Raw genomic sequence first — 19,061 nt, forward strand, 5'->3', positions numbered from 1 at the left:
GTCTGGCCTCTAGGCGAAGAATACCCTCTCATCTTCTTTGTCCATAATAATTTTTTTTAAAATTAAATATCAAAAGCTATTATTGTGTACTAGTATTTTCACCTGTGCGTTGCACGGAATGGATTTGTTATAATATTTTAAGAATATTAAGATCAATATATAATTATATAAATTATAACATCGAATATTATAGGTTGACCGGAGAAGGGGTTCTCGGTCCCCAAAAGTTCCATATGAGGATGGAGATGAGGAAAGATTTCTCATACCTAGCGGAGTTCCATATGAGGATGGGGATGAGGAAAGATTTCTCATACCCAGCGGGGACAGGGACATGAACGGGGATCGGGGTGGGATTTTGGGGACGGAGACGAAGGGTATACTCCCTGGCCCATTGACATCCCTACACATCCGAAGCGCAACTACAACGGAACACTCATCTAGAAACACAGTTACAACGAAACACTCATCCGGAGCACGGCTATAACGAAGCACTCATCCAGAACACAACTACAACAAGACACTCATCTAGAGCCCAATTAATATATAGTTTGAGGAAGCATGTTTAATGGATATAAAGTGATGGGCTGTTTGTAAGGTATTTATTGGGGCTGTGATTGGATCAACAATATCGAAGATGTTGCGAGATGAAGATGTGGTGTCACCAATCAGCGATGGCGCGGCAACGGGGTTTAGTGGCGGTAGTGTTTTTGTTTTGTTTTTTATTTTTTGTTTTTTTGTTTTTTTTTGTGTTTTTTAAATAAGGGTTTGTAGCCATGGATCGTTAGATTTACTGGTACCAAATGAGAGCAATAATGTTGAGAATAATAATGTTCCTATTGATCAATCAAAGAGGAAGAATGGATTCTAGTGTGCCTAAAATACAAAGTCCTACAGAGAATACCAATTATGAATCTATGATCACCCACTTATAATTTTTTCTACAAATAATTAATAAATATGAAAATTTAAAATAAAGCACTGAGCAACTACTACCCCAGCTAAAGAAAATATTTGTAGTGTAGTTAAAGTAGTGCTTTCTTTTGGTGTAATGATTTGATCTAAGGATTGTAAGGTTAGGTAAAATTGTAGAAGCGGTAAAAGTGGGTGAATTTCAATTCACGTGAAAAGCAGCAGCTCATTTTGTCCCCGTTTGAGACTTGCAATAATAACAGCCTGACTTCTGTCTTCTGATATGAATACATAATTGAGCATTTTGACCATAAACAGCGATCCACTGCAGTCCACAAAATTAAATTAAATTAAAAACCCCATAACGATTGAAAATTCTTTAATATCGTTTTTATTTTATGCGCTAATTTTAATGCAGAAAAAAAGAAGAATGCATATTTTAAAAAGTAAGAAATAGAAAAAGAAAATGATTATATTGCATGTCATTTTATAGTTTAACTTATACAAACTATATTTTAATGGTAATGATTTTTATAATTTTTTCTTATATATTTTTGGGTAAATCACCTATTTAGTCCCTCAATTGTTTGCGAATTGTCGATGTAATCCCTTAACTCCGTATTCATCAATTTAGTCCCTGAAATTAATTATTTTTCGTCACATAACTCCCTCGGGCTGTTTTCCGGTGAGGACTCCGATTAAGTCAGGGTATTTTGGTCATTTCGCGTCTTCAGCACTCCCTCCCTCTTTCAGTGCATAGGGTTTCATGCTCCTTTGCTTCGATTATTGAAATTCATCTACGCGAAGTACTGGATGGAGAAGAGACGAGCGACAAATTCATTTCGTCCTTTCCCAACCGCTTTTTACTTAGGGTGTATTTCGACGGAGGCGGCGCCGGTACCGGGGCAGGCAGGGCCTGGCGGACGACGTAGGAGACGGCGACGGTGAGATCTTCACTAGCGGCCAGAGGTGGAGCGAGTAGAGCCGCCGGAATCCGCCGAGCGCGAGCACCACCGCCCTTGTTGCACATCACCTCCCAACTCTGATTTTTAACTGATTTCATTTTAATAATCAATTTACGGTGCTCAATTTGCTTAATTGAGGTATGGAGGCAGTTGGTTATCAAGACTGAGCCGAACCGCGTATGTGGAGACGGGCATGTGGGTAGCTCTTCATTGGAACCATGGATCTATTTCTGGAGTGTTTCTTCACTTTTGGGGCCGAACCGTGACCGATTAGCTTCATTTAAGGTCTTTCTCCTTTTGGTTGAGATTTGAGAATTTTCGACTCTAATCTATTGTGACTGCCAAAAGATTTCTTTCTACTTTTTTTAATTTCTTTCTTTATAGTATTTTGGGGGCTTTTTATCAATATTAGAGTGTTGGAAATCTGGTAATCCGATAAATGGAGGCCAGAATTGGAGGTCAAGTTCAACTCTTTTATGATTTGGGTGCAGCGAATTTGAGGGCGGTGGGGAAAAGGAGTCTGGAGTGGGATCCCAGTGATTGGAAATGGGATGGTCATCTTTTCCTTGCCAGACCTCTCAATCCCAACCCATCTTTTCCCACTTGAAACTGGAATCTCCACAGTTATGGTGTCATCCACCTCCAATAGTTCCTCCTCTTGCTCCGATGAATTAAATATTGGGTTTGAGAATTGGAAAAGCGGCAGAGGGTTACTGTGGTTGAGGAAGATCAGAGCACTCCATCCGGCCATTCATACGAAGAGGGGGGGAGGGCTGAAGACGCAAAATGACCAAAATACCCCAACTTAATCGGAGTCCTCACCGGAAAACGGCCGGACGGAGGGAATTATGTGACGAAAATAATTAATTTCGGGGACTAAATTGATGAATACGGAATTAAGGGATTACATTGACATTTCGCAAACAATTGAGGGACCAAATAGGTGATTTACCCTATATTTTTTTAGAAATACGAAGAACGAATCGTCCTAATTTTTATTATATATCATGAATAATAAATTAATAATACATGATATGATTTGAAAGGTATATGAAATTATGAATGAATACAATAATGTAGCTACAACATTTCATATTTAAAAAAAAAAAAACAAATTAATGTTGGCCCACTGTTCATGAAGCCACATGAGTTGAGCTTGCAAAGTCCACTTCTTCACAACAAGTCAACATTTTTATTTTTCGTAAAGTCCGTAACACACAGATAGTTCAAGTCCTGTCTTTAAGCATCAATCCATTTTGACACTCTTACTCTCATATCTCATACCCCTTTTGAACAGGGATGCAAAAGGCCACAACACATTGGCCTTATTTGCTTGTCCACTTCTATGAAGTTTTGGTAGAGGATGGGGACCAAAGATTTCCTTGGAAAAATCTGGATATGATAGAGAAATAGGTTGGCCTCTTTGTTTGGTAGGAGTTATTACCATTTTTACTTTTTTCATAACTCTTGTTTTATGATTTCATTTTAGTGGTCAGAAAATGGTTGAAGAATTTTCGATATGTTAAGGGAATAGCAGCCGTTATACAGTGGATCATCGTCCACAATGCATTGTAGATCATGGTCATAGTTGTACTATAGTTGTGTTGAATTGATACTGCAGTTGTGTTTAATTGATACTGCAGTTGTGTTGAAAAGGAATTGCAGTTGCGCGGAACAGAGGTCGTTTCATCCGTCTGAAACTGCAGTTGTGTTGAACTGATACTGTAGTTGTGTTGAACGGATGAACGACCTTTGTTCCGTGCAACTGCAGTTCCTTTTCAACACAATTGCAATATCAGTTCAACACAATTGCAGTATCAGCTATGACCATTGTCCACAGTATAATTTGCGAAGGGAATAGAGTAGTGACAAAAATTTGAGGAGGGTGTGCACTATTTAAACTCTCAGCTTCTGTGTAAAGTTACGCAGTCGACAAAGGTGCAAACCACGCAGTCACACAGGACGACTGAGTGGGTGTTTACAAGATCAAATTGAACTTATAACTTTTAGATATGAGAGTCATAATTTACCTACCCGATGAATCAGTATTTCAGGGCAAATTCAACTTATTTGAATATACCCAATTGATTTTCTCTCAAATAATTTGATGCCCATAATCACCTATTCACCTACCACATGGAATCTTAGAAATAGATCAAATTTTCATCTAAAGTAGGACCAAACTAAAAACATAGGATATGCAAATCACTATCCACCGCTTTAATATACGTAATTATTAAGCTATCTGTTAGCATTTGACAATGTTACCCTCCCTGCTAATACCACAGTTTGGTGACACACACAAATCGACAAACATGGAGTCACGCCTAAATTACAATGACAATATCATTTGTATGATTTGGTTGTCACTTGTCACTGTCACGGACAGACTACTTACCAATGTGCTGTATCATCCGCCAATGATACGTGACATCCCAGTTGTGATACTCAATAATGTTTGAACCCCAAAAAAAATAATTTTTATTATTTAAATTGTCTTAATATTTATTTTATGCTTAATTAGTTGTTGAAGTTTAATCTACTATAATAATAATTATTATTTTTATTTTTATATTATTTATTCATTTATTATAATCATATTGTATAGTACAATTTATTAGTGTGGGGAAACAAACTAGTCGGTTGGAGTAGTAGTTAGTTTTCTATAATTTATTTGACTTTGATTTTGGGCAAAAACTCTTGTAAGACTGTTTCACGGATCCTTATTTGTAAGATTGATCGGATTGTTCATAAATATTATTTTTAATAAATAACTCTTTAATTTTTAAATATTATATTTTTTCTTATAAGTATTACATTTTATCTCATAAGTAATAACCAATTTCCCCTTATCAGTAATATTTTTTCTCATAAATAACTCTTCAACTCTTAAACATTATATTTTGATTTAAAAAGTATTACATTTTTTTTCTCAAAAAATATAACTTTTTCATTACAAGTATTACACTAATTCCCTTTTCAATAATAATCAATTTATTCTTAATTAGTATTACATTTTCATTATAAGTACTACATTTTCATCTAAACTTGACTCATATGATAAAGATGTATGAGACGGTATTACATGAAAGTCTGCTTAATTTTGTACCTTAGAATGTGCTTATTTAATAAGAGTTAATTTGGAATCAAGATTACGAATTGTAATGTATAGATAAATAATCAAATGAGACAACATCTTTCCTTGAGATTGTGAGATGCAACATAAATACACACAGTCTATTACAAAAATGCACACAGTCTAAAGTGTGTGCAATTTGCTTAACATGAGTGTGCGCAATTTAATGTGTGTGTATTTCTATAATAGACCATGTACATTCATGTTGTATCTTATAGTTTCATGAGAAAATATTATCTTATTGAAACATTAGTCGTAGTGTATAAATATGTATCGCGGAACGAGACTAATTTAATTGAAATTCAATTAGAATTTTATTTGGAGTAACTCTCCCAGCAGTGTTACGATATACATATGGGTTTGAACCCGATCTTGCCTACATCTGTCTACATATAATTGTATTATCAATAATTAAGGAACCGCCATAATGTCTTATCATTTATCAATGGTTTCCCATGGAATACATCCAAATACCTACTAATGTTGTTCCTCATCCATTTTCGTTAATTTTTTTTTTTTTTTTTGTTTAGAATCCATTTTCGTTAATACTACCAATTCATTAGATATATTGGTCGAAATAAACGGCTCAGATTTTTCCACTTAAAACACCCATGGTCCAGATCATCATTAACATATATTTTTTCCCTTCATGAACTCGCTTCCCCATTTTAGGTAAGTGACTATGATAGAAAGCCCATGTTTTTACCTCTGCTTCTCCTTCTTCTTCTTCCTCAATTCTCTCTCTCTATCTCTCTCTCTCTCCCATGACAGGGTTGGGTTTAGTTGAACACTATATTTAGGTTTTGTGGTGTTAAATCATGGCCGTAGATTCGTTTGATGAAGAGTGTGATTATCTGTTCAAGGCGGTTCTTGTTGGGGACTCAGCCGTGGGGAAGTCTAATCTGCTGTCAAGATTTGCCAAAGATGAGTTCCACCTGGATTCAAAGCCCACCATCGGCGTTGAATTTGCTTACAGGAATATTAGGGTGGGTGGGAAGCTCATCAAGGCTCAGATATGGGACACTGCTGGTCAAGAAAGGTAGGTATTCTTCAAACTTCCTTCATTATTCATCCTTATCTTCTTCAACATATATATCATTTTTGTGTGGCTATCAGAGCATAGCATAAAATTAAGGTTGTTTGATTACAATTGTTGAGATATGGTTTAGCTAGTATGGAAGGGACAACTAATTTATTTCTGCCAAGACTTTGTAATTTAGTGGGACCCAGTTGCACTCTCATATGGAAAGAGTGGTTCGAGTCTTAGTGGATGCAATATTGACTGTTAATACTGCATAAGTTAATAACAAAGATGCAATTTTAGTAGCCAGCGCCATGTCTTCTGGGCAATTCTCTGGCCACTTAGTGTTGAACTGGGCCCGTTGTTGGGCTTAGTCCTTAGATCACCGTCCAACGATTCTCTAGCCATCTAGTACTGAACTGGGTCTTTTAGGCTCCGCTCAACAATCTCCCGACATAAAATTAAAGTTGTTAGGACCAAATACTTATTTCTGTCACGTTTTTAAAAGATTGGGTGCTGAACTTTGTCCTTACCCATCACTCAAAAGTTTAATTTTCTATCCGCTTAATGCTGGACTTGACCCTTCAGACCTCCCACGATCAACATTGAGGAATGATGAATTTGCAGGTTTAGAGCGATCACAAGCTCGTACTACAGGGGAGCGCTGGGGGCGCTACTAGTGTACGACATAACAAGAAGAGCAACCTTCGAGAGTCTGAGGAAATGGCTGGCGGAGCTGAGGGAGCAGGGGAGCTCAGACATGGTGATTGTCCTTGTGGGCAACAAATCCGATCTGGGAAACTCCAGAGAGATCAAGCAAGAAGACGGGCAGAGCCTAGCGGAGCTGGAGGGCATTTCCTTCCTGGAAACCTCTGCCAAGGAGAATCTCAACGTGGAAGAGGCGTTTCTGCAGATGATCACCAAGATTCATCGATCTGTGAGCCAGAAGGCCCTCGAAGCTAAGGCCATTAATGGAGGAAAGCTTAGCCACACATCAAGCCTGCAGGGAAGAAAGGAAATTATTCACATTGATGAAGTCACTGCAACTAAGCACACCTCTACTTGCTGCTTACATTGAAGTTTGCTGAGAATTTTGCATCGGCAATCTAAATTGCACTTCTTTTAATCCAATTGAATTGCGTTTTTAACATTGGCACGGTCTGTGGGGATCGACTGTAATCCTCAGGATCATCATCACTTACAATCCTTCTATAAGTATATATATATATATACTCCTTTAGGTTTTTTTTGGGTATAGGATTTGATATGTTTGTGTATATCATATTAATAACTATCACATGGGATCCCCCTCCTTGTTTTAATATTTGAAGATTGAAATTTTTCTTTCATTTCTCATTATCCCAATAGTGGAAAAATTATTGATTGGTTCTCTGCTTAATTGGGAGAGTAATCCCGCCTGATCCTTATTACTCCAGTTGAAATGTTTATAGTTGGAATCGATCTGACCACAATTCATCCAAACAAACCTTTCAAAGAACAATTAGAGCAATGACGGTTAAATTAGAGTAGATGGACTGCTCCAATCATAACCACTCAACTTGATCCTTATTACTCCGGCTGAAATATTTGTAGTTGGAATCAATCCAACCACAATTCATCAAAATGACCTTTCAAAGAACAATCAGAGCAATGACGATGAAATTAGAATAATTGGACTGCTCCAATCATAACCACTCTCACCTGATCCTTATTTCTCAAGTTAAATTTTTTATAGTTAGAATTGATCAAACCACAGTTCATCCAAATAACCTTTTAGAGAACAATTAGAGCAATGACGGTGAGATTAGAGTGCTCCAATCATAACTACTCCCACTTGATCTTATAGTTAAAATCAATCCAATCATAGTTCATCCAAACAACCTTTATGAGAACAATTAGAGTAATAAACCGCTTCAACTACGCAGTCTACAATTGTTTTTACTTTTTACAAATGCACCCTAAATCTAATTCATAGGACCACTATATATTAAATATTGGACACATGTCTATATTTTATTGATGTCATTTTTGAGTTTCATATATTGAATAAATTTCTATAACCTAATCTTTAAATTACTTAATGAACAAAAAAGAAGGAAGTTTCAAGGGAAATGTACAGTTTACCTAATCATGTTTGTGAGAAAACTCAAAAGCAATGGGTATGGTCTCTGTTTAACCAATTTGTGTACTATAAACTTCTGGTGCACCAAACATGTTGTACCCTCAACTTTAATGTAGTGGTGGACTTTTAATTGAAAGGAAATGAACACACTCATTGATTAACATCATCAATTCCAAAAGCAATAAATACTAATGCAATGAACATTAACACAACTGCAATGAACACTACTCACAAATTTAATGAGCATTTATTTCCTTTGAGGTATAATAGTTCTTCAACTTGTCAGCTGCTTTCTTGATGTCTTGATGAAACAATGTAATTTACAAAGACAAACACCAATTCTGAAGTCTTTACACAAAAGGTCATTTATTTGAATACAAGGTTTCTTTTAAAAAAAAAAAAAACATGAATACAAGGTTTTAGAAAAGCACATCACAAGCCTGAAAATGGAGGATTCAGAAATCAAGACTCTGAAGTCTTTACACAAAATTACAGGAAAAAAACATGACCAATTGATCCTTGGATTGAACAAAATCCAGAAACCACCAACTCAACTCATCTTCAGCTCTACCGTACCACATGCCAATATATACATATATATATATATATGGGAAAGTCAAAAAATATCAATTGGTACTTTTTCCACCAACTCTGAAGTCTTTACAAAGACAAACACCAACTCTGAAGTCTTTCTATGGGATTCAATGAAGAGTTGGGCAAATCAGAGTGATGCCCCCAAATGTAGGAATGATATTCTGAACTGGGTTATCAAATCGCTAAGTGACTTTACTGCTTTCTTGCCTTTATATTCTTAGCTAACAATGTCGTACTACCTACTGAACTATCGTCGTTCTAGTTCACCGTATACTGGAAAGTCAAATTAGTTAGTTAGGGTTGCTATCTCTATTTTTATTATCTACTGAACTAATCTGTATTTAAATACTTCCTTGTTTTTTATATTTTTGTTTAGGGTTGCTATCTCTATTTTTATTGATTTTTTTTTTGTACAGTGTTTGCAGTGATTATACACCTCTTAAGTGTATACAGTCTTCTTCTAGGTTTGGTCTTCAGTTGAATGTTCCTAGAATTGATGATGATATTGTTGTATACAACAATCCAAAGGTTTTTTTTTTTTTTTTTTTTTTTTTTTTGAATTCATTATTTCAGTTTAGGTTTGCACTTTTAATCTTTTTGTTTTTTACTAATCTTTATCTATGTTTGGTTGGTGTAGTTGGGCCAGCTTTGGGTGCAGTTGTTATGCCGTGGACCCAGGTCCAAGGTCCAATTCGACGTCGTTTCACAATTTAAAAAAAAAAAATTAATGGCGTTAACGACTCCTCATCGCAACAGAACACAAATTCTACATTCACAAACCCTATATTCCATATTCACAATTTGAAAACTTCACATTCACACATTACAGGACTATATGTTTAGTAACTATAATACCACTGTTATGCATTCACACATTCAAAACTCTATATTCACAGGTCCTATACTCCATGTTCACAACTTGGGAACTCCAAATTCACACATTATAGGGCTACAAGTTGCTAGAACTCTGTTAACTCTACTACAGATTCACACATTCATAACTCTACATGCACGAATTCTATACTCCATATTCACAATTTGAAACCTCCACATTCACACATTTCAGGGCTGCTAGAACTCTGGTAACTCTACTACAGATTCACACATTCATAACTCTACATTCACAATTTGAAACCTCTACATTCACACATTTCAGGGTTATATGTTTAGTAATTTTTTTAAAAAAAATAGTGAAACGGCGTCGTATTAGACCCAGGTCCACCTTGCAAGGTGGACCTGGGTCCACGGCATAATTTGCCCTTTGGGTTGCTACCAAGGTTCTTGGTGTTAAGAATTACTTGGATTGGTTCTACTTTTCTTGCAAGAGTAATTCTTGCAATAAAAAGGTTGAGAAGTTGGACAATGGTCTCATACATTGTACTAAATGTCTTAGGTCTTGGGGTGAGGGTATCATGAAGTATAGGGTGGTTTTGCATGTTGCCGACCACAGTCGAGATGCTCCCATGCTAATATGGGACCGAGAGTGGTCTAGATTGATCGGTATGTCTGTGGAATTGAGGTCTAAGTATTCATAGGTAATCTCTTTTATTTTGTTACTTAGTAGTTTATTACTTCCTCTGTCCCATTTTACATGTCTTACTTTTCATTTTAGTTTGTCCCAAAATGTTGTCCTCTTCCCAAAATTGAACATGACCATCATTCTACTTTTTCCAATTTACCGTTATGACTTTTGCTTTCTTTATTACTTTTATTTCCAAAAGTGAAAAAGTTAGGAGCATAATTGAAAATCACATCATATTTACTTTAATTTCTTAAAAAGCGTGCAAAAAGCAAATGAGACATCCGATTCGGGACAAAGGGAGTATTAAATTTGAAATGGTCTATTGGTTTTTTTAGGCGGGTGATTTTGTTCCAAATTCCAATTGAGCTTCAACGCTTAACTGGAAATGTTTTATTGTTTAGAGTTACTGTTAGGAAAGAGAAACTCCAGGGTATGCAATCGCCATTCATTGTACTTTTAGTGTTTCTACTAATGATGAAGTGCTCTCACAGCACTGTTCAAATTTGTTGGGTGACAATCCATTGACTATGCTTTCCCAGGGTTTAGGTTCTCAGGTGGATGAAAGTGTTGGTTATGCGGTATATCATTTAATTTTTAGTTGTTTATTGAAGTGTTTAAGGTTCTAAGTTTTTAATACTTCTACATTTTGGTGGTTATAGGACTTTTAATTTTGCTATTCAATGATGAATGTGTTGGTCTGGATGGGATTGGCAGTCAAAATGTTAATGCTTCTAATTCAGCTTCTGTCGAGAGAAGTCTCTTGGAGGATTTTGTAATGATTTTCAATCATACCCAATATAATCATAAATGGTATACATGATTGTACCTTATTCAAAAGACACTAGTTTGATCGACACCTTAGAATTTTTTCATATATATATATAGTAGGTCAATATATCAATATTAATATCGTAAAAGGTTGGTTAGGTTGAAGGTAGAACCCATGTAAACATGCCCGGTTGACAACAGTTGCAGATAGTGGAAAATGAACAAGTATGGGAAGGAATAGATGTGGTCTTTATTTGAACAAACCTTTATCTCATCAACTTAGGTCTTCTTGGGAAGATTGTTGTTGTACAAAGGAAACTCGAAAAGGACAGATGTTTTGAACCACTGGGGCAGATTCCCATATACTCCAGGAGGCAGCAGAACGAGTGGGCTGAAAATTGTTTTTCTTTTTGCACTTATATTTCAAGTTTCCACTAATTATAAGGCAAGTAAAGAATTATAAATTTATAACTATGGTCACCTTGTTGTTCTTTTATATGAGAGGTAAGCAGCAACATTCCCAAACTTCTTGTCTGCTGATTCCTGTGTGACAATAACAATAATGAGTTCACGTCTTCGCCTCTTCGGTCTTCACGAGCGTGATTGTGATATGTAACGCTTGAAATACAACAACAAAAGCCAATAGTGGTACACTGGTACCTCGAGCAATGGTAAGCCGCTAACAAAAAGCAGTAGTAGCGTAAGAAATACTGGTCCAAACACGACTAACCATTTAGCACCCTCTAGCACTGGAGTCGAAGCCACAAATATTCCCCACCAGAGAAAGATCTGACAAGAAGTAATAAAGAATATTACAAGAAAAAGTGGTTTTGTTATCTAATTTGATTAATGTTACGGAGGGAAAAAATGTATATCGAGTTACATAGTGGCACGGTTAAAACAGATTAACCACACTAAAAGACTGAATCCAACCAATTTGCTAATCTAACTCATGGCCTTATAAACCTATATGTTCTCTTATATTTTTTTTCAATGTGGGACTCCTAACAATTCTCTACCTGGTCATTAGAAGTTATAGCAGAAAGAAGAAACCAAAAGGGAAATTGTGGATTTACCCTTCATCATAGTGGCATAGAGGAATGGTTAAAACAGATTTACATTAAATAATTTAAAACACACATGACATGCAAAAGGTTGAGATACCAGCAAACATCCAGTAGAAGGCACAGGATATCAGTAGCTTCTTAAACAACGGAGGAACTGATAGAGTTTCTATGCGCTCCAAATAGTAGATAAAAGATAATGTATGGCCTAACCTCGCCGAAGTAGTTTGGATGACGAGAGTACTTCCAAAGTCCAACACTACACCATTTTCTTCTGTTTTCTTGCGAACTTTTAAATTTCAACTTTTGCTGATCAGCGGTAATCTCAACTAAAATTCCAAGGGACCACATAATCCAACCAATAATGTCTCCAGCATGAAGAGACGGTTGATTGTCGCTTGCATTAATGACGGTCACAGGTAAACTAACAGTCCACACCCAAATGGCCTGCAAGAATAAAACAATTTTTTCGAGTATCACACAGGTCATTTTGTAACCAGAACAAACATATGATAATTAGGCGTGTTAGTTTCACATTGGGAAATACGCAATAGAACCTGAAATGTCCAAAATATTGCCAATCTCCCTAACTGATCACGCTTTCCATCAAAACGTCGGTCCTCTCCCCACTGCAATATCCTTCAGAAGAAGCAAAGACCAAAAACCTATTTAGCATCAGTTGCAAGTTATGCTAAAATTTCAAAATATCACTATCTTACCTCATTAACAGAAACAGTCCCAGCCGAAGACCCCATATTACTACTAGCATAGATAAAATCACCTGAAAGAGTAATCTGGGGTAATTGAATCATAGAAAGAACCACAACTTTCTAGGGTGAGTAAATTCAAAACCAAATGTATTTCGAAACACTAACAAATGACCAAAAACCTCTCTTGCTTTGTAATTGTAAACTGAGAATTGCTAGATGCTGATTTATACTTTATACCACGTTTAAAGAAAATATTAGTTTAAGTTTCTCTGAGGTAAGCAGTGGTAACATTTGTCCAGAACTCAATATTCATAATTTAAAGTTCCAACCCCAAAAATATATATATATAACTAATTTCCAGTGGAATTTGGAGCTAGGCAACAAGATACACTTCATTCATGGATTCTGGGCCATAATGGGAAAGTCAATTGAGGGAATCGAAGATTCAAATAAAATGCTTACCTGTCGAAAATGCCAAGAACCCTTAAGAACTAAGGTTAATATTGAAAGTACGATGAAATTTGTGGTTCCTGTTAAAGTACAAGGACAAACCGCCTTTAGAGAGGCAACTTTTGATAAACAATGATAAGCACAATACAGATACGAAAGTCGTGATCTTATTATAAAGTATCACTGAATAACTTATGGCCAGAAAAGCAGAAATAAATCAAGACACCGTATTTGTTTGACATATCTGCATTGAGTCCAACATTTACACCAAAACAAAAGCAAGCTAAATGTCAACCTAGTTTTCACTAATAATTGGCAGAAATAAATCACCTGAGTAGGAATAAATCTCTTAATTCAGAACTAACTGTTTGCCTATATATATATATATATATAAACATAAATATACAATCTACCTGTCAGCTTAAACTTTTAGTTGTGACAGAAGACTTCATTCAATTTGGTATCCGAGCTAACTAACCACCAAAAAGTTGAGCTTTAAGCACAAAATTTGTCAAATATACTAATATATATGCATAAATACATATTGGAGAAGAAGAAATTTATAACCTATGCATTAGGTATCCACCAAATATAATTCAGACATAGTCTAATTCAATAGCAAGAAAGAAATCAAACAAGAAAAGGACAACTAATACTATGAGTTTACCTGCAAAGTCAGTGAGTTTATCGAACTTGAGAATCGCTGTGATTATGAAGAAAAACAATTGATAAGCGATCTGCAACAACAAGAAAACAACCCACCAACACTTATCAATTACAGTAAACAAACGCATGGCCATATATAGAGCAAAAAGAGTGGTTACAGTAACAATGGCAGTGAGTGCCAAGAAATGAGAAACGGCTCCCATCAGATAATCTTCTTCCAACTACAATTAGATTGCCTCTTGCCTTTTGCTTTTCATCACGCCTGCTCTCCTACAGGCTACAGAGGATAATTGTATTGACCGACCCAATTCGGTGTGAAATATGTCCTTTTTTCCTCTTAATTTTAGGATAAAAAAGATTATAATTTTCTTTTCTCTTAATTTTAAGATTATAATTTTCTTTTCTTTGCTTTGCTTTCAACTTCACCCTGGTAACTAATTGATGATCTGTACATGTAGACTATAATTTTCTTTTCTTCTACTTATAGTGGGATGCACCTTTATTACCATTCTAAATAGGTGATTCAAGATCGAATACTACCTTGTAAATAATCATGAATATTTCAAACAAAAAATGGCAATCTTGTTACACTTTTTCCCCTTCAATAGGTCTCACAAAAATTTTGCATTTGTAGAAGAAAAAGGATTTTTTGTATTTAAAATAAAGTAATTCTGATACAATATATATATATATATATATATATATATATATATATATATATATATATATTCATTATAAAATACTATTGAGTTTTTTTACTAATAAAACTATTATTTTCGCCCGTGCGTTGCACGGAATGGATTTGTTATAATATTTAAGAATATTGGATCGAAATACAATTATACAAATTATAACACCGAATATTATGTAGCGCAATTGATGAAATTGGTTGGATCGATTATGTTTTATGATGTTTTCCTTGCTTCAATTAGAGCAAATAATTATCCAATTACTTGTGCGATGCACGGATAAATTTTTTATTATGTATTTAGATAATAAAAGTAAAGATGAAATTATAAAAAAATTTAATATTGAACGTGTACATTTATTTGATTATAAGATTAGTGCAAAAGTATTACTCAATTAATTGAATAATATATGACTTGTTTGTCTACGATTATCTTAAAAAGATCTTTATGCAACATGACTTATGTAATCATATTATTACTAATATAAATATGGGAAAATTAAGAAATAATTTAATTATAATTATTATAAAAATAAAGTCAACGACCAATGTTTAGCTTAATTACCATAATAATTATTAGGCAATTATTATTAGTCAATTACACTAATATATGTGCAATTATACCTTAAGTACATTCACTTTTACCATATCGCATTTGGTTTTATCTTCCTCCTCCATATTTCAATGAATTAATTTTAATTATTATAAAAATCTAACAACCCATGTTTAATTAATTTTCTTTACATTTTCTTACCAAATAAGCTTTATTAATTATTTGACCAATAAAATATTTAATTAATTGACTACAAAAGTTTGGGTGGAAAATGAAATAGAAGGATTTTAATTTTAGATATAGTATAGATATTATAATATTATAGAGGTTACAAAATAATAGTATGGAGGTTACAAAATAATATAATATTATAATATAGTAATATAAAATAATATATTTTCATATATTTTATACGTATAGATTAGAATATATTTTTCTTATTTTTTAAATGATAATTAATACATATGAATGGTAGATAATGCAATATCTTAAACGTAACAAAACATGATTTGATTTGATTAAGAATAATATATATGTTTACTGCTGGGTGGTTGAAAGCGTGGGAGTAGGGGTGGCAGATAATGCAATATTAGCAATTATAATTAATACATATGAATGGTAGATTATAATATTATTCTACTTTAATTACCATATTACCATAATAACATTATAGGTAAATGAAATAGGTATGTTCTTACAAATTGACTGATTCTATGAATATATATATATATATATATATATATATATATATATATATATATATATGAATAATTAATAAAATCAATAGTTTTACTAAAATATTCCTAAGTTTGGGCGGAAAAATTTGGGAGGAGGATATTACTTTTATATATAGTATAGATATAGATTATTGTTAATAAAAATAAATCTAGGACAACCAGCTTGTTGACATGAATGACTGTGCACTCTCATCCCTCAAAAAAAAAAGTCGGGAGTTTGAACTCCCTCTTGTATGGAAAAACTAATCTAACCAGCACTTTGTCATTTAATTGGGTTGGCCCGGTGCAAACAAAAATTAGTCCGAATATGGTTAGGGCCTCCTCACGACACCTCTTGGTCTAACAAAAAAATAATAATACGGAATAATCTAGGATCAAAACATATTAATATGAATCAACACTTTTATGACACCATACATCATATTCACCCAAATACTTTTATAGTCTGAATGTCATTTTAGATAAGTGTCTATAATGCAAAGTGGACTTGGTCCATAGTATAATTTGCTCTTTGAGCCAATCTCATTGAGCCATCGGCATTAATGTTGAAGTCAATGTAAACATCAAATGAGCTTGTTATTCATTCCAAATGACTATATATACAATTTTGGGTGGTATATCAATCAAAACTTTGGGATGAAATTGAGACATAAAGAAAGTGATCTGAATGGCATTTTTACAGAAAAGTTCCATTAATAACTTAATTACAAGAGAGAATTTAATACTGAAAAATATTGGACTTAACCATTTTATGCATAAAATTAAACTTGTCAATTAGTAGTATATTTAATTTCCAAGAAAATGAAAATGAAACAAATTCTTCATCAAGCTGGAGCAATGGAAACTTTATCAACTTGAACAACATATTCAAGGGTTGCAGATGGTGGGATTTCAAGTCCTGGTCCCAAATCTGCCCCTTCTTCCCCAAACCCTAGATTTGGAGGGATGATCACTCTCCTCTTCCCTCCTGCCTTCATACTTCTTAGAACATATTCTATGCCTTCACAAATGCCCAGCCTGTAAGGTCTTGACCCCATTACTAGGGCAAGAGGTTTCTTGTCACCAACAAATGTGTCTATAAAAACTTCTCCACTGCCCTCCACACTTCCCTTGATATCAACCACCACCAAGTCCCCTGGCCTTGGTATTGCGCCACCACCCACTCTTAATTCATAGTACCTTATGGTTATTACAATACAAAAATTTTAAATAGTTAAACAAGCATATGTGCCATTAATTGCAATATAAGAAATAAAGATTAGGCAAGAAGACTAATCCCAAAATTACTACTTAGCTCTTACTAGTGTCCATTGGCATCTATTTATTAATGTTAATGATATAGATCGAGGATGGAGTACAATTATGTATATTATTTTGGAAAAAGGTTTAAATACACCCCTAAACATTACTCAAAAAGTTAATAAGGTCCTTAAACATTTAAAAGTTACAATATTAATTAAACCCATCAACTTGTTATTTTGGTGTATTGGAGCCCAAAAACCAATTAATGACTTGCAATAACTAACCCTCCAACACTATTCCGACCACATTCCAACGACAAACACTGGCGACCGTCATTGAAGGAGGCGGCCTAGATAGTCCTTCTATGATGGGTCGCCTTCTCCAACGATGACCAACTAACGTTGTCAGAATATGGTCGGAATAGTGCCGGAGGGTTGCTAGAACCCTAGTGTCGAAGGGTTGTCAATCACTAACCTGTTTTTGGGCTTCAATGCACCAAAATAACAAGTTGATTGGCTTAATTGCAACTATTAAATGTTTAAGGGCGTAATTAACTTTTTGAGTAAAGTTTATGGGCGTGTTTGACAATTTTTCCTATTATTTTTATTCTATATGATACTATCAACATATATTATTATACACCAACTACTATATATAATGTGATGATACATCTATTACAGTTCCAAATGGGTTGAAAAATCTCATACATACATGATTCAATGCAACAGAAAAATCCTATAATTATAATTGCATTGTAAAAAAAGAAGTGTACCTTATACCATTAGGCAAGACCACTTCTTCTTCCTTCTCAACATCTCTAAGACAAATAATCAAATAGTTAGAGTGCCTCAAAGCAATCAACACATAAACAAGAAACACCACAAGTACAGAAGAAGATCTATCAAACATTAAAATCTTCATTATTCTTAGATTAAAATATTTGTGTGTATACATTGGATATACATACCTTGTATTTGCTTGTTGTTGAGACACTTCAAGTCTAGTCTTGATCTGCTCAGAAACGACTCCAAAGGCCAAGAATCCGGCCCAAGCAAGGCCGGCGCCGAGCCCAAACCTCCTAGTCAAGCTAGACGCAATCCAATCGGTGGAATCCACAGTTGTTGATGAGCGTTGAGGCTTGCTGCTCGGCTTTAATTGGTCTGGCTTGGCTGCCGCCGTCAATGGTGGCTCTGCTGAAGCTGAGCTCAGCTGTTGCGGCGGCTGAGGAGGAGGAGGAGGAGGAGGAGCTTGGTTTGGTGGCTGAGACGGCGGCGGCTGTGAGGATGAGGAGAGGTGGTTGGTTCTTGTAGCGGGGCGAGGTACAAGTGTTGGGGTTCCAAAGAAGGTTGCCATTTTTTTTTTGTTGGTTTAAAGGTTTGGATATGAGATATAAGATGGCAGATATTTGTAGTTTAATATATATATAGTTGTACCCACCTTATCTTTTTGTCAATTTCTCATACTTTGCTAAACCAATATAGGGGAAATGTGAAATTTTACTACGATATTTACAAATACCATATGTTTATGGAATTAAAATTCTAAGTTTTCAATTGATATTGTACCAATTTGTACCGAATAAAATAACAAATAAATAATAAAAATCAACATGATATCAAAAGCAGTGTTGTAAAAATCAACCTAAACGACCACATGGGCACCGACTAGGCACTAGGCGTTCCTAGGCCGATGTGATTTCAGGCCTAGGAGTCTTTTAGTCAGTTGCCTAACTAACCGACTGCCTAGGCGCCAAGTTTGGTGCCTAACTCGGTCGAGTCAACGCCCATCGATGGATCGAGTGGGTTTTTTTTTTGTCTGCTTAACTCCTCTTCTATATTCTTCTAGCCATGTATCCAACTAACTAGTTTGGAGATTATAACAGAATAACAACTCACAGCTCTGAGTGAAAAAAAG

The 19,061-nt window shown here is 34.8% G+C and overlaps 3 protein-coding genes across 9 annotated transcripts; 1 reads left to right on the top strand and 2 right to left on the bottom strand.

Moving 5' to 3' along the window:
• Positions 1-5,618: 5,618 nt before the first annotated feature.
• Positions 5,619-7,380, top strand: LOC115995681 (ras-related protein RABA6b-like). The gene is made up of 2 exons (XM_031234786.1): positions 5,619-6,049; positions 6,659-7,380. The coding sequence occupies exons 1-2, from the start codon at positions 5,829-5,831 to the stop codon at positions 7,107-7,109; spliced, it is 672 nt and encodes a 223-aa protein (XP_031090646.1). The 5' UTR covers positions 5,619-5,828; the 3' UTR covers positions 7,110-7,380.
• Positions 7,381-11,045: 3,665 nt separating this feature from the next.
• On the bottom strand, positions 11,046-14,226 carry LOC115995595. Of its 7 annotated transcripts, none has more exons than XM_031234679.1 (9): positions 14,086-14,226; positions 13,929-13,998; positions 13,274-13,341; positions 12,821-12,882; positions 12,659-12,740; positions 12,315-12,548; positions 11,768-11,826; positions 11,519-11,580; positions 11,046-11,428 (listed from the first exon to the last, which is right to left on the bottom strand). In XM_031234679.1, exons 1-9 carry the CDS (start codon positions 14,128-14,130, stop codon positions 11,304-11,306), a joined length of 807 nt encoding a protein of 268 aa, XP_031090539.1. In that variant the 5' UTR covers positions 14,131-14,226; the 3' UTR covers positions 11,046-11,303. The 7 variants fall into 7 exon arrangements, with proteins under 7 accessions (XP_031090539.1, XP_031090538.1, XP_031090535.1 ...); XM_031234678.1 differs by having other exon boundaries at positions 11,046-11,443; XM_031234675.1 differs by having other exon boundaries at positions 11,519-11,655.
• A 2,321-nt stretch (positions 14,227-16,547) lies between these two features.
• Positions 16,548-18,538, bottom strand: LOC115996354 (peptidyl-prolyl cis-trans isomerase FKBP17-2, chloroplastic). Its single transcript, XM_031235561.1, has 3 exons — positions 18,115-18,538; positions 17,920-17,964; positions 16,548-17,084 (listed from the first exon to the last, which is right to left on the bottom strand). Exons 1-3 carry the CDS (start codon positions 18,498-18,500, stop codon positions 16,730-16,732), a joined length of 786 nt encoding a protein of 261 aa, XP_031091421.1. The 5' UTR covers positions 18,501-18,538; the 3' UTR covers positions 16,548-16,729.
• Between the last annotated feature and the right edge of the window lie 523 nt (positions 18,539-19,061).

Source organism: Ipomoea triloba, chromosome 11 (assembly GCF_003576645.1).
Source record: "Ipomoea triloba cultivar NCNSP0323 chromosome 11, ASM357664v1".
Classification (NCBI taxonomy): domain Eukaryota; kingdom Viridiplantae; phylum Streptophyta; class Magnoliopsida; order Solanales; family Convolvulaceae; genus Ipomoea; species Ipomoea triloba.